This window comes from Haplochromis burtoni, unplaced genomic scaffold, assembly GCF_018398535.1.
Source record: "Haplochromis burtoni strain Fernald_Lab_line unplaced genomic scaffold, NCSU_Asbu1 Contig_180, whole genome shotgun sequence".
Classification (NCBI taxonomy): Eukaryota; Metazoa; Chordata; class Actinopteri; order Cichliformes; family Cichlidae; genus Haplochromis; species Haplochromis burtoni.
The window spans coordinates 1,240,130-1,252,871 of NW_024582541.1; the positions used below are offsets into that span (position 1 = coordinate 1,240,130).

At 41.6% G+C, this 12,742-nt stretch overlaps 2 protein-coding genes across 4 annotated transcripts in view; one reads left to right on the forward strand and one right to left on the reverse strand.

Moving 5' to 3' along the window:
• The window catches only part of phf5a (PHD finger protein 5A), a gene marked incomplete in the record, with an annotated part of 4,376 nt that extends 881 nt beyond the window's left edge, over nt 1-3,495 (forward strand). Inside the window, 2 exon segments of the mRNA XM_014337496.2 lie at nt 1,325-1,491; nt 1,599-3,495. Coding sequence (XP_014192982.1) covers nt 1,325-1,491; nt 1,599-1,688 — 257 coding nt within the window.
• An 811-nt stretch (nt 3,496-4,306) lies between these two features.
• tefa (TEF transcription factor, PAR bZIP family member a) lies at nt 4,307-12,327 on the reverse strand. Of its 3 annotated transcripts, none has more exons than XM_005934422.3 (5): nt 12,117-12,327; nt 7,015-7,404; nt 6,360-6,580; nt 5,421-5,632; nt 4,307-4,884 (listed from the first exon to the last, which is right to left on the reverse strand). In XM_005934422.3, the coding sequence occupies exons 1-5, from the start codon at nt 12,190-12,192 to the stop codon at nt 4,863-4,865; spliced, it is 921 nt and encodes a 306-aa protein (XP_005934484.1). In that variant the 5' UTR covers nt 12,193-12,327; the 3' UTR covers nt 4,307-4,862. The 3 variants fall into 3 exon arrangements, with proteins under 3 accessions (XP_005934484.1, XP_005934482.1, XP_042081666.1); XM_005934420.3 differs by lacking the exon at nt 12,117-12,327 and adding an exon at nt 8,198-12,097; XM_042225732.1 differs by lacking the exon at nt 12,117-12,327 and adding an exon at nt 8,198-12,097 and having other exon boundaries at nt 4,307-5,632.
• Between the last annotated feature and the right edge of the window lie 415 nt (nt 12,328-12,742).

The following is a 12,742-nucleotide window of genomic DNA, read 5'->3' on the forward strand; positions in this document are numbered from 1 at the left end:
CAAAGAAATTACTAAGATTGTCCGCTAATGTGTTCCTAATCCTCTCCATGTGCAGTAGAGCAGTCAGTTCTATTAGCCACATTTTGAATTGAGGTACAATATCCGACTTCCAGAGAGTCAAGATAATTTTCTTAGCAATTCCTATTCCGAACAAAACTGTAGCTTGTGCAGCAGAGCTGAGGTGTAAAAGGGAAGAGGAAGATCCAAACAATGCCGTTATTGAGTCCGGATCTAATGTGCAATTGTAGATATCAGAAAAACATTTAAAAATGTCCAACCAATAGTTATGCAGTTTGGGGCAATTCCAAAATAAATGAGTGAGAGAGCCTTCTCCAAGTTTACAACGATCACATATCGGACTGATAGAAGGAAAAATCCTATGCACTTTAGTTTTTGAGTAATGAAGTCTGAGAATTACTTTGAATTGAATTAACTGATTCCTTGCATTTATAGAGCAAGAATGGATCTTACTCAGACTCCTCTCCCACACCTCATCTCCAATTTGCAAACCAAGCTCCTCCTCCCATGCCATCTTCAAAAAGTCAGATTTAAAATTTAAATACTCTGAAAAAGCTTTCACAAAGCCAGAAACCAACTTTTTAGAATCCGGGGAACTCAGGAGTCTAAAAAGTGACCCCTCTTCCGGAAGAGATGGAAAATTAAGAAACTATGTTCGTCAGAGTATTCTTATCTGTAAATAATGAAAAAAATGTGACGCAGGGCGAGAGAACTTGTTCTGCAACTGAGTAAATGATGCAAATTGCCTGTCAATATATAAGTCTTTGAGAGTAATAATACCTTTCTGTGTCCAGACCTCAAAAGAGGCGACTAAACATGAGGGTGGAAATGCATGATTACAGTATATTGGTGTATGGATCGAAGTGTCTGGTAGAGCACAACCTTTTTTGATCTGACTAAAGATTTTAACGCAGTTCGAAACTATAAAATGATTGACCTTGGTTCGCTGATTAGAGGACGAAGAAAGAAGAGCAGGGAGGGAACTATTCTCAACCCCACCACTCTCTATGACCACCCAGGGGGTGTATCGGCAGACATGACCTTTTTGCACCCTTCCTTGCCAGTAAGCAAGGAAGGGTGCTTTTGAAAATAAGTCAGAGTATAGATGTTAATCTCTAGTTTTAATCATTGATTTTATTGCTGTTGTTTTATTTGTAAACTCTACAGTCAACATAGTCACTATATCTGTAAATTCTTATTGTCTCAGCTATTTAGTCCAAAAAACCCCAAAATGCACAAACAAGTCTAAACTCAAATTCCTCCAGTGTAAGTTTAAACCTTTCTTCTTCCTCTCTTCTCTGTCCAGGTGATGGAAAGTGTGTCATCTGTGATTCCTACGTCAGACCCTGCACACTGGTGCGTATTTGCGATGAGTGTAACTACGGCTCCTATCAGGGGCGCTGCGTCATATGTGGGGGGCCTGGTGTCTCCGACGCCTACTACTGCAAAGAATGCACCATCCAGGAGAAAGATGTGAGTTTCCCGCTCCTCTCTTCACTTTGACACTGGATACTGAAGCAGCAAAATATCCAAGAGACTTGTTCTTTAAGATAAAAAATGTCTTTCTCTTCTCTCTCCAGCGAGATGGATGTCCTAAGATTGTAAACCTGGGCAGCTCCAAAACAGATCTGTTCTATGAACGAAAGAAGTACGGCTTCAAGAAGAGGTGAACGCGACCACGACGACCCAGTGCAACGTTTAGTCTTTCAGATTTTCTTTAAAACTCACAAAAAAAACTTTTGTTTGATTTGTCAATAAAACTCAATTTTGTACTTTTTTTCTATGACTGCTTTGTTAGCGTTCAAGGTTTTTAAATAATCAGTGAACACGTCACAAAAATGGGCAATTAAAGAGCTGGAAAGACCTGAGCTGTTACCATTAATGGTATAAATACTCCCACTTTCTGTGGACCGCTGAACACAGGGGGCAAGAGCCAAAATGAAATAACATTTTCATTGTAAAAAAAATATCGTTTTTCTTTTTTGTTTTGTTTTTAAACGTAAATCTGTTTTTAGTAATCATTTAAAAAGGTACAGATGGGTGGCGAATAAAAGAAACCCCCTTTGACCCTTGACCCCTTTCATTGAGGGGCTTCAGTCTCTCTTATATTGTGGTTTGGGTCCATGTACAGCTGAGGAGTATTAGTTAGCTTACACGAAAGCAATGATTGCGATGATTTCCTGTTTCTTATACTCTGATTATGCGTGCATACATGAAACTCCACTAAACACATCTGGTTAAAAAAACAAACACTCTTTATAGGAAACGCCACAAAATTTAAAGAGTCGCTGAAACCAATACAAGATGTCAAGCCTGTTAAAAACCAAATAAGAAAATATCTATTTTTTTAACAATGGTGATCAGCTCTTCGGTAGAATTAAATTTTATTCATACAGCGCCAAATCACAACAACAGTTGCCCTATAGTGTAAGGTAAACTCTGTACAATAGCCCCAGCCATCAGATGACCCCATATGAGCTAGCACTTAGCAACAGTGGGAAGAAAAAACTCCCTTTTAACAGAAAACCTCCAGTTTCAGCTGTGGGTGAGGGAAGGAAAAAAGACAAAGGAATCAATCTGACATACTGCAGTAATATGTGAGATACTGAACATGTTTACTGACATTTCCTGTAGTTTCTCTCAGCAGCACCACCTGGGTTGCTTTAGGACGGGGTGGGAAATCCAGGCCTCGAGGGCCAGTGTCCTGCAGGTTTTAGATGTGTCCTTGATCCAACACAGCTGATTTTAATGGCTAAACTACCTCCTCAGCATGTCCTCGAAGTTCTCCAGAGGCCTGGTAATGAACTAATCATTGGATTTAAATGTTTTAACCCAGGGTAATATCTAAAACCTGCAGGACACCGACCCTTGAGGCCTGGAGTTCCTGACCCCTTGTTTTAGAACATCCACCTCCTCAAACTACTCTGAGATAAGCAGATTAGTTAGAGGTTCAGTGCGTCACGATTTCAACAATAGCTTTAAATCTGTCAAGAATCAGAATAGTCATTTTCATTCACTCAAATCCATTGATGACCAAAAAAGTCCAGTGAACTAATGTGCCCCCTGTTCCTGAGGTATGGCCTTAAATAACATCAAGAAAACTTGATTTTAATTATTTGATCTTAAGAAAATTGTGTGAACCCTTATAATTTATACAAAGTTGTGGTTTATGAGGTCCAGATGATTCTCGGGTTCAAGTAAACGTTTGTACCAAAGTTGAAAGTTGTCCTTCCAGGTTTTCCTCAGATCCTGCAGTCATGACAATAAGATGGCATAAAAAGAAACAAGAGACTCAAAGAGTTCGGTCTACAAGGCTTTAATCTTACATAATGTAAATACAAGACAAAAGCTTGCCACACTCAAAGATGTTTCTTTACAAAGATGTAACCAGAAAGGTTTAAAAAAAACAAAAAAAACCCACACAACAAAGTTAGCTAAATGACCTGTTCCTGAGAAGCTGCAACAACCATTGCAACAGAAAAAAAAAAAAAAAAGCTTGGAGTGAAACAATTTTCTGTTAAAGAGGTCTGGAATATTTACACAAAAATCCTACTTGTAGTTGTACTTCACAAAAATGCACACGCCCACTCATTAAGAGGAAGCTGTTTTTTAAAAAATGGAAAAAAAAAAAATTGTAAAGAACACAATGTTCACTTTTATTTAGGTTACAAAGTGAGCACAGTTATAGATGTGGAAGCCCTGCAGCGAAAGAGAAATAAACCGCTTTCCCTTTTTTGTCAAAAGTGGACAGCAAAGTAACCGGCGGGTAAGTCACAGCTGTAGTTTGGATGCAAAGTTAACTGTACACTGGCAGACTGCTCGCTGCATTGAAATGGCTTTAGACGTAGAAAACACTCAAAGGGTTTAAAGAGGCGTCCCACAACAGTCTGTGTTACCGAGACTGAAGAGACACTGTGCGTTTCGACAGAAAACCTGTAATATGGAAGCAGGTGTAAATGGTAAATAAAGATTCTTCAAAAAACTCAAATAGCACTGTATGTATGGTCTATGATGCTAAATACATTTTAATGTTTTACATTAGCCTGAGTTATTTACAGTGCATGCATCAGTAGACTCTACACAGACACTTCTGAAGTGTTGCTGACAGAAAATGGACGAGTCCACATCGACAACCCGCAGAGAGGCAACAACTCTGTGAGGGACACAGCACGAGGGCGACAAGCACAGAAACAGGGAGGACTAAGCGTTTATGTACAGCTCTGAGCCGCCGCTAGTAGAAAGCTTATACATGAAGAAAAGTGAACATGGCTGCTTTGTTTTTTTTTTGTTTTTCCTGCCAAGTCACAGAAATCCCCTGAAGAAGCTTTTAGGTTATTGGAAATGTCACAGTCAAAAAAAGAAGTCTTTGTGGGTAAAGAAAAGCCCAACTCTTTGCACAATCTCTTACATTATGATATAAAACTGCTATGAAAACTGCTGGAAGCAACCTGCAAACCCCAATAAGGAAGCCATGTAGCCTAAACCATTACATGTGCCACCTAAAAAACAAAACCAAACCTACTGTATGTAGAAATCAAAGCCCGAACATCACAAACAATCTCATCTCAGCATCAGTCGTACAAAACATGATAAAAAAATGACACCTCAGAAGCGAGGTGCACCAAAGAAGCACTTGAATATCCTCACACACCCCTCTCACTTGCACAGATGCTAAATATAATAATAATGATTTTTAAAAAATTGATATCTTAACATGCTATAACATCTCGCTGGCAGCATCGGCCCTCACACATGCTCGTCTGTTCTTCATCCTCTTCTTCCATGTAACAACCAAAGGATTTATTTATTCATTAGGAAAAATAAATGAATAAATCAACTGTTGTCTATTCGTCATCTGGCACCGCTCTTAAAAGAGAAGAGAACAAGGATGAATGACAATGAAGGAAGGGGGGAGAAGAGAGGCCAGTATTAAGCAATGTTTCCATCAGCAACTGGCAGCTCTGAAGGCTGGTGTGTGGGACTACCAAGAAGTTATTGTAAAGTAGAATATCCAACATGAAGGCTGAGTGAGGCTTTAGGCTCCTCTCCCTTTACCTTCTTAGGTACCACATGGAAGGAAAGCCTCTGCTGTTTTACTCATTCTCACGTTATTGTGACTCAAATGAAAGCAGGTTTGTTCACCAAATACACTCACAATTATTCAAATCAACCCCCCTGACGGACTTTCATCACAGTGTAGGCTATACAGGGGTCTCATTCTCCCCTCTTCCTCCCCCTCTCTTCCAGCTAAGGCCATCCCTCTCTTCAGCGGTACGGTAGGTTTGTATCCGGTCACATGGCAAAAGATCAGGTCTTAAAAATATCTATCTTTCTAAATATTGACACTGTTCGGTTTGCATGTCCTTTTGTGTATTCGCATGTGTGTTTTCCTCGTCCCTTACAGTGGTCCGTATTTGTTTTCATATCGCCCCACAACGTTCTTGTAGCGGCCGCATTCCTTCCGCAGCTCGGCCACCTCCGTCCGCAGCGCCGTGTTCTCACGCTCCAGGAACGCAGCTCGGACAGTGATCTGGTTCTCCTTCAGCCTGCGGGCGTCGCGGGAACGTTTAGCCGCCACGTTGTTCTTCTTCCTCCTCTGCCAGTATTTCTCATCCTGGGGGAGCAAAACAGAAAAGAAACAGCTTGCTTACTGTGTGTTCTTTATTCTAATCAACGCACTTCAGCCTGAATCTCACCCATGTTTGCCTAATCCTGCAAATATGGCTGACAGCCAAGCTCCTTTGTCCCTGTAAACAAAACCAGCGTTCTTCTCGAGGAGCAGGAAGCAGGGAAAAAAACTGATTTCAAGATTATAACATCGCTGAGTCATGGTGAGTCGCAGAACTCAACAGCAGATCCTTTTTCAAACCTCCAACACTGATGAAATTCCAAACCGCACAAAGATAAATAGAAAGTTTGTTTGTTTGTTTTTTAAAAAACATTTCCTGTTTATTTCAGGCAGTGACTGTAAATGTTTTCTAGCGTTCCCGCCTTCAAAAATAAATAACATTTTTAAAAACAAGCTCACATGCCTCCCACTTTCATTTTTATCAGTTATTAACAGTAATCCCAAATTACCCCGATACATGCAAGTTTAGAGCGTGTATATTAGACACAGCATTGAATAAAGCGATGAGTGAATGATTAGAAAGTTGACATATAATTGCCAGTCTATTGGCATCAGCAATGTTTCTAGTGTGATTATACAACCCTACATGTTTGAGCTCCAACTGTCTTCCTGTTTTACCGATTTGCCACGAGGCACATAAACACAATGAAGCAGCCTGCTAGACTGAAAGCGCATTTTTTTTGTGGTCTTCCTCATCCAGTTGCCAGCATACCTTCTGTTCGTCGGGTACAAACACCTTCTTGGCCTTCTTAATCATAGGCTGTGGCTTGAGATCATCTTCAGAGAACTTGTGTTTGCGCGGGTCAAACAGTTCGCCCCCGGGCACGCTCGACAGGACCAAATCTGTAGGATCTGGCTCGTAGTTGACCTCAACCTCAATTTCTTCAGGGATGATGGGCTCAGGAGTCACCCTGTCCTCGTCAGTGGTCACCTCTGAGCACACAGATAAGAAACAAAAACAGAAATATGAGACACCAACTGTAAAGTCTGCCATCTCCAGTATGCGGCTGCACCAGCTTCTATTTCTGCTGTCCCGCCAGAATAGTTACCACCCACAGCTTGTTTCAGGATTAGGTGACATTGTTAGATCACACCATATCCTGTTTCGCTAACATAGTGACACAACCAAATATGAAATATAAGCATGCATTATTACCTCTATTTAGGACAATTCCAGCAGGGATTTTATACTTCTTATACAATTATACTTATCTACAAACTCTGTATTTTTATCCTTAGATTTTGTCAGAGTAGCTTTGCATGAATCACAGTTCAAACTAAGCCTTATCTTCTGTAAGCAACTTCCTTCTGGCCCCCATAAACACTCTGCTCTCTCTGACATCATACAGGGCCAAGAGGAGCCTCACCTGTAACAACATCACAGGTGATGTCAGAATCACTCTTTGTGATGATCACCACTTCCTCCTGACTCTTGTCCAGCTCCTGAATGGGCAGCAGAGTCAATGGAGACACTAGCTTGGTGATCTTTGTCTGTGCAGAGGACGTAGCCTTTTGGTTCTCCGTCTTCATGGCGTCTCCTTCTGGCGTGCCCTTTAAGTTCTCCTCTGGTGACGTGGGAATGCCATTCTCCATGAGGAACTCCTCCAGGTCCATGTACTCCAGGTGGAAGCTCTCACCATCATAGGGGATGGTTTTCTCCCAGATAGCTGGGGTCAGAGCGGCCGAAGGACCCATGTCACTCCCTCCTCCACCCAAGTCACCGGTGTCTCCAAGACACAGCTTTTCCTTGTCGGTGTCTGAAACAGGAAAGATACACATGAATATACACACAGACACACACATATGGAGTTTTCACAAATATTATATTATATATATTTTGCTTTGACATAGAAAACATGGCTTTATAATGTATTCAGTGCTGAGAAAGAAGATTTTTTTCTTCTCTCTGTTTCTACCCCAAACTATCCAGTGTGTTACAGTAAAATCTCCTCCCCCTATCATCTGTCACTGTTCTGTAGAAAACTATTTTAAGTACCCTGACACCACTACATCCAGTATATAGTACAACAGCAGCAACAGTGGACACCATTTAAGATGACTATGATTCAGTTATGCGGTTTTTAAACTGAAGGACTCATATCCGCAGTAAACACACAGTGAGGGGGAAAAACAACCAGGCCGAGAATGTTATCATGCTTATTTAAGTTCTTATTCACTTAAAACCAGGTTTTATCATCAAAATATTACTTTGTTTTAACCGGAGAAAGAGTGCCTCCTGTCAACAACAGCAAAATAATTGCATTTAAACTCAGGGGCGTGTCTAGAAAAGTCTGGATGCTGAGCAGAAGCGGACCCAGGAGAAAAGAGGAGGCCTTTCTAGGGTACATAGCGACTGCAGCTAGCGCTGCAAAATTAATATGCCCTCAGAGGTGTTAGCACACGCAGCGCCAACCGTATACAGGCTGCTACACTGTTATGATAAGAAGACTGTTTTAATTATTATTTTTATTATTCGCCAGCCTCTTTATTCGGGTGAACTCGTTTTAGAGCCGACATCCGCCTCTTCCTCTTCGTCAGCTCTGCGCTTACCGTCGTCTCCGTCCAGTATATTCGGCGGAGGCATTTCCATTATTTTCTTCAAAACCAGCGGGAATGAACTCGGGGCCCCAGCGGCAGTCTCCACCGTGACGAGAAGTGGCTCTCCAGACATTTTTATAATTCTTTTTTATTGTCTCTTTATTATTCAAAGTTCACCGCGGAGCAAGTGCAAAAAAAAAGATGCAAACACGGCGGGTTAGCTCGTTAGCTTGATAACGCCAGCTCCTCAGCCCGCTGAACCGCCGTCACAGACTGCTTCAAAATCCACTCAAACGAATTTTATCCGCGATAGCATCCACTAGAGCTTCTCTAACCCACTTCCTCGGTAACCGTGACAGTCGAAAGGTTTGGTTTTTTGTTTTTTAGAACAAACCGCGCCTCCTTGTGAAAAAACCTCCTGTTGGCTTTGTGTTGATTGGCCGGCTGAGTCTGACCTCATGAATATTAATATTACAGCGCGAGGGGGCGTGTTCCTGAAAACTATCTGCGCTCTCATTGGTTGACCGAGTTATATACATGTTCACCTAAATAAGATATAAAAAAAACTATTGCAACACGTATTTTAACCGAGTTTTTTCCCACCCTTATTCGGTTATTTAACTTTCTTTCCAGTTCTTTTAATGTTATACGATCACATAAACACAGACAGCGAGGGTTTATAGCACCTTTTCTAAATTTACGAACAGGCAATAACTATAACCATCTAACCCAAATCAGATATTAATCAGAAATACTTGAAGATTATATTAATTGATATACTCTGACAGAAAAACCAAAAAGAAGAAAAAACTGCACAAAAAGTGGGACAAACAGCTCGGATCATGTCCTGACTAGCAAAGCCTGCCCAGCTCACATGCAAACACACGTGCAGGTGCCGCTCTTACATATCGCCCGGTTTTGTCCAATGACGCCGCGATGTGTCTCTGTGGCTCACACGCAGGCGTGAGCAAGAAGGGCGGCGCTGCAGTGCCAAAGTGTTATTGGGCTGAGGAGCAGCACCTTGAGGTTTAGTTGGTGTGGGCTATGCTGCTGCAGCTAAGCAGAAGACCAAGGGGCAAAGATGTGCATGTCTGTGCTGTACCGCAGAAAGCTTAATCACGATCGTGGTCGCTGATAATTGTCCCACATCGCCTTTAAGCATACAGTAAACAATTTTTTTACTCCTGGTGAAAAAAGTGGTGGTAAAAAATAAATAAATAAACAATAATCTGAATGATGTGGAGATTGAAGCAAATCATATCCTGCGGAGAAAGAAAGAGGATTTTTAAAATCTACATCCTGTTTTCTTATGCAAAAAGGCATTTAAATAGACACATGTTATTGCCCTCCAAAGTGTGCACTAACATGAAGCATTCAGTAAGGCAACCTATGAAAGGCAGCTACATGCATGCTTTCCTCACACAAGGCGCAGTTTTATTGTCTTTAGTGGGAGAGGGAGTTTTTCTCCGTGTTTGTGTCACAGCGATAAAAACAAATACAATCCCCCAAGGTCATCTGCTATAGGTGGTCACACTGAACTTTGTCCCACTTATTATATATGCCACTTAACCACAATGATAAACTATTAGCTGCATTAACAAGTAGAACTAAAATCTTGTCTGTGCAAAATTAGGGAAACAAATTAGGAAAGTATCTGTTTGTGGTCTGTACAGCTCCATGTGATTTTAGACTACGGTCCAAAATAATAAGTGTGTGTAGAGAGTTTGCATTGGAGGTGCTGGACAAGACCCTATAAGAAACTAGTTTATTTGACCTTCATGTCATGTCCTCACATGTAGACAACTCCTACAACTTCCTAATCTAAAACATACCCCAGCTAAGAGTGGGAGAGAATAAAAGCATCTTTGCAGTCCTCGCGTCAAAATCTTAGGCTTTAGAGCAACACACACCAAGACGAATGTGAGATCTGATCCATCCTGGTCATTTGTGTCTGTCTCATGGTACACACGGGTTCTATTTATGATCAGTATGTACGACAGGCAGTGCACGCCTGAACGTTATTAAATATGTCATCATAAAATTTCTACGTCCATATAATGATCTGTTTTATACTGACCCTTAGTGCAGTCCTTCATCATCCTCGCTCTGCCCCCCTGGTCATGTTAAATATTAGAATACACTATTGTAACAATGTATATAGGACAGAAAGTTTGAGAAGAATAAAAGGCCCAGCTAAAAGTTTGAGGATTTCAAAAATATAGCAATAAACCAAGGCTCAATTAATTTACACACAGCATCAATAATGCCTGTGCATAAACCAAAACGCTCTCTTTCGGTCTTTCAACACTTGGCGGAAGAATTTTCGAGCATGAAAGACATCAAAATTTTACTGGTAAGTCACACGTGAGTTTACAAAGAAGAAAAAGAAAAAAACGTGAGCTGACCGAGCATGCTGCCTGACATGAAAGCAGTAAATCACCATCAAAGGTATTTTAAAGAAGGAACACAGCCCCTCTAGCAAGGAACAGCTGGTGAGTGGCTCATTCCCTGACCTCGATGGTGGGGAGGATTTAGTCTCTGATCAAAACTAAAGGTGGAAAATATGGAGCTCCTGAATCTCTCTAATGAAAGGTGCTCTGACTTGAGCTGCATTAAACTACTTAATTGGACACAGAGCAGCAGAGTACTCTCGCCTGCTGTAAATTTACCACTTGCTCTCTCAGGGTCTGCAAAGACCGAACACCATTTTCTTCTACTTATCCAGTTCAGGGAGCTTGAGGTGGGGCTGCAGACTATCTCAGTTGTCACAGGACAACAGGCAGACTCCTTGACAACCATTCACGCCACATTCATTACCTATGGACAAGTTAGAGTCAACTGTCAACTAACTACTGATTCATCATGCTGCATAAAGGGGCAGTTCACCCAAAAATTACATTTTAAAGCACTTGGAGCCTGAACCTAATCTAACTTCTCTCCTACAACAACAAGTTAAACATACTGTGCAGCAAAGCAACAACAACAACAAAAGGACTGCTTTTGCTTCACGAGTCATGTTAGTACTGTGATGGCCCCATTTAAAAACTCAGCCTGAGTGACTACTGTGCAGTCCTGTTAAAGTGGCAGATTTAGTCTCAATTTGAAGATATTATATCTCTGTGATCACTTACACGGAATGAAAACAGAGTCATTGCGTCGACCTCAAAAACCACCCACGCTGAGATTGTTGTGTTTGTGTTAAACACAAAACCAAAACGGTCAGCCTAAATTATATGAGGCATCATCTCCCAAGCAGGCTCACTTAAAGGGGCCACAGTGGTCTCACACACCTGCATGTTTCAGCAGTCACATACCAAACATGCTTTCCTGACTGAGACGTTGTCAAAGTGCAATTGTGCAGCAACAAAACCACCACAGGTCACAGAGGATCAGTAGGTGTTAGATACTGATCTGATTTGCAGGTCGATCTGAGTCTGCTTACTGGAGCTTTCAGCCAAAAGAGGCGTTGTTACTAATCCGTTACAACCACGAATGACAGCATTTTTATTAGCCTGCAACGCGATGATCATTAAAAACAGCAGGTGATCTTATTTTAGGGTGTTTAGCTTTATCAACATATCTCCTCTTTCACACTGAGCGGTCTTTACCACCGCAATGAAAGGATCAGTACCTGCTTTGTATGTGTTAGAGTATCGTTTTTTAAATTATAAGTGTCTATTTAGTAATATAGTCCACGTTTTCTGTTAAATTCCTCCAACTTTTAGCTTCTAAATCCAGCCAAGGAGAAGCTCCTTGCTGTCTCATGCGGCTCAGCTGACGAGGATTACGCAACAAACACACAGTTTGCGCAAAAGTTCCCGAATTTCCTCAAAATCAGTTTGTCGCTTCAGATAAACGATCTACGTGGTAAATCTGTCTCTTAATTTTCGGAATTTTAACTTAACCAGAGCTACGTTTGGCTGTCACTTACCATTGTCGTCAAAGTTTGGAAGAGCGAACGGATGCTCAAGAAGAGCCCTGAAAATCTCTGGGATTTCAGTGGTCATGTTTTCTCCTGTGAAAGTGCACAATCCTGGAGGGCCGGGCAGTGCTTGAACGGGTGTGAGCGCTCCCGAAAAACGTCGGGAAATATTAGAACTTAGGCAGGTCTCACACTCTGAACTCGGCCGAAATTACTTAACGCGGCCCGCCCACTCCAGCTCCAAGCAGCCAATCGGCAGCGAGCATTCCCACGCAATCGACGGAAAGAACGCCCATTGGCCATACCTTATGCTAATCACAGCGCTGCCAGCCAATCCTGGGCCGCACCTGTGTTAGCGAAAGTTAAAAAAAAAAAACGTGACCCACAGCGACCCGTTACGTTATAAGTCGGGTACAACTGGTTTTAACCCCTACATGCTCCCCACGAGTGAAGAGACTTTAGCACGATTTGAGTTCGGTGTTTTGTTTTTTTTTTGTTTTTTAAACATGGCGTATATTATCATAGAGTAACTCGCTTAGGGTCACCGTGTGGGGGACTTAGGAGCAAGCATGAGGCTAAATTTAAGCTAGCCCGCATTTACGTTCCAGTTATATGTCTGGAATAGCAATTATGTA

Coding starts and splice junctions, on each gene's coding strand:
- tefa (XM_005934420.3), bottom strand. CDS start 8,318: ATGTCTGGAGAGCCACTTCTCGTCACGGTGGAGACTGCCGCTGGGGCC. Junction 7,405..8,197: donor TATACTGGACGGAGACGACG/GTAAGCGCAGAG, acceptor TTCCTGTTTCAG/ACACCGACAAGGAAAAGCTG. Junction 6,581..7,014: donor CACCTGTGATGTTGTTACAG/GTGAGGCTCCTC, acceptor CTGTGTGCTCAG/AGGTGACCACTGACGAGGAC.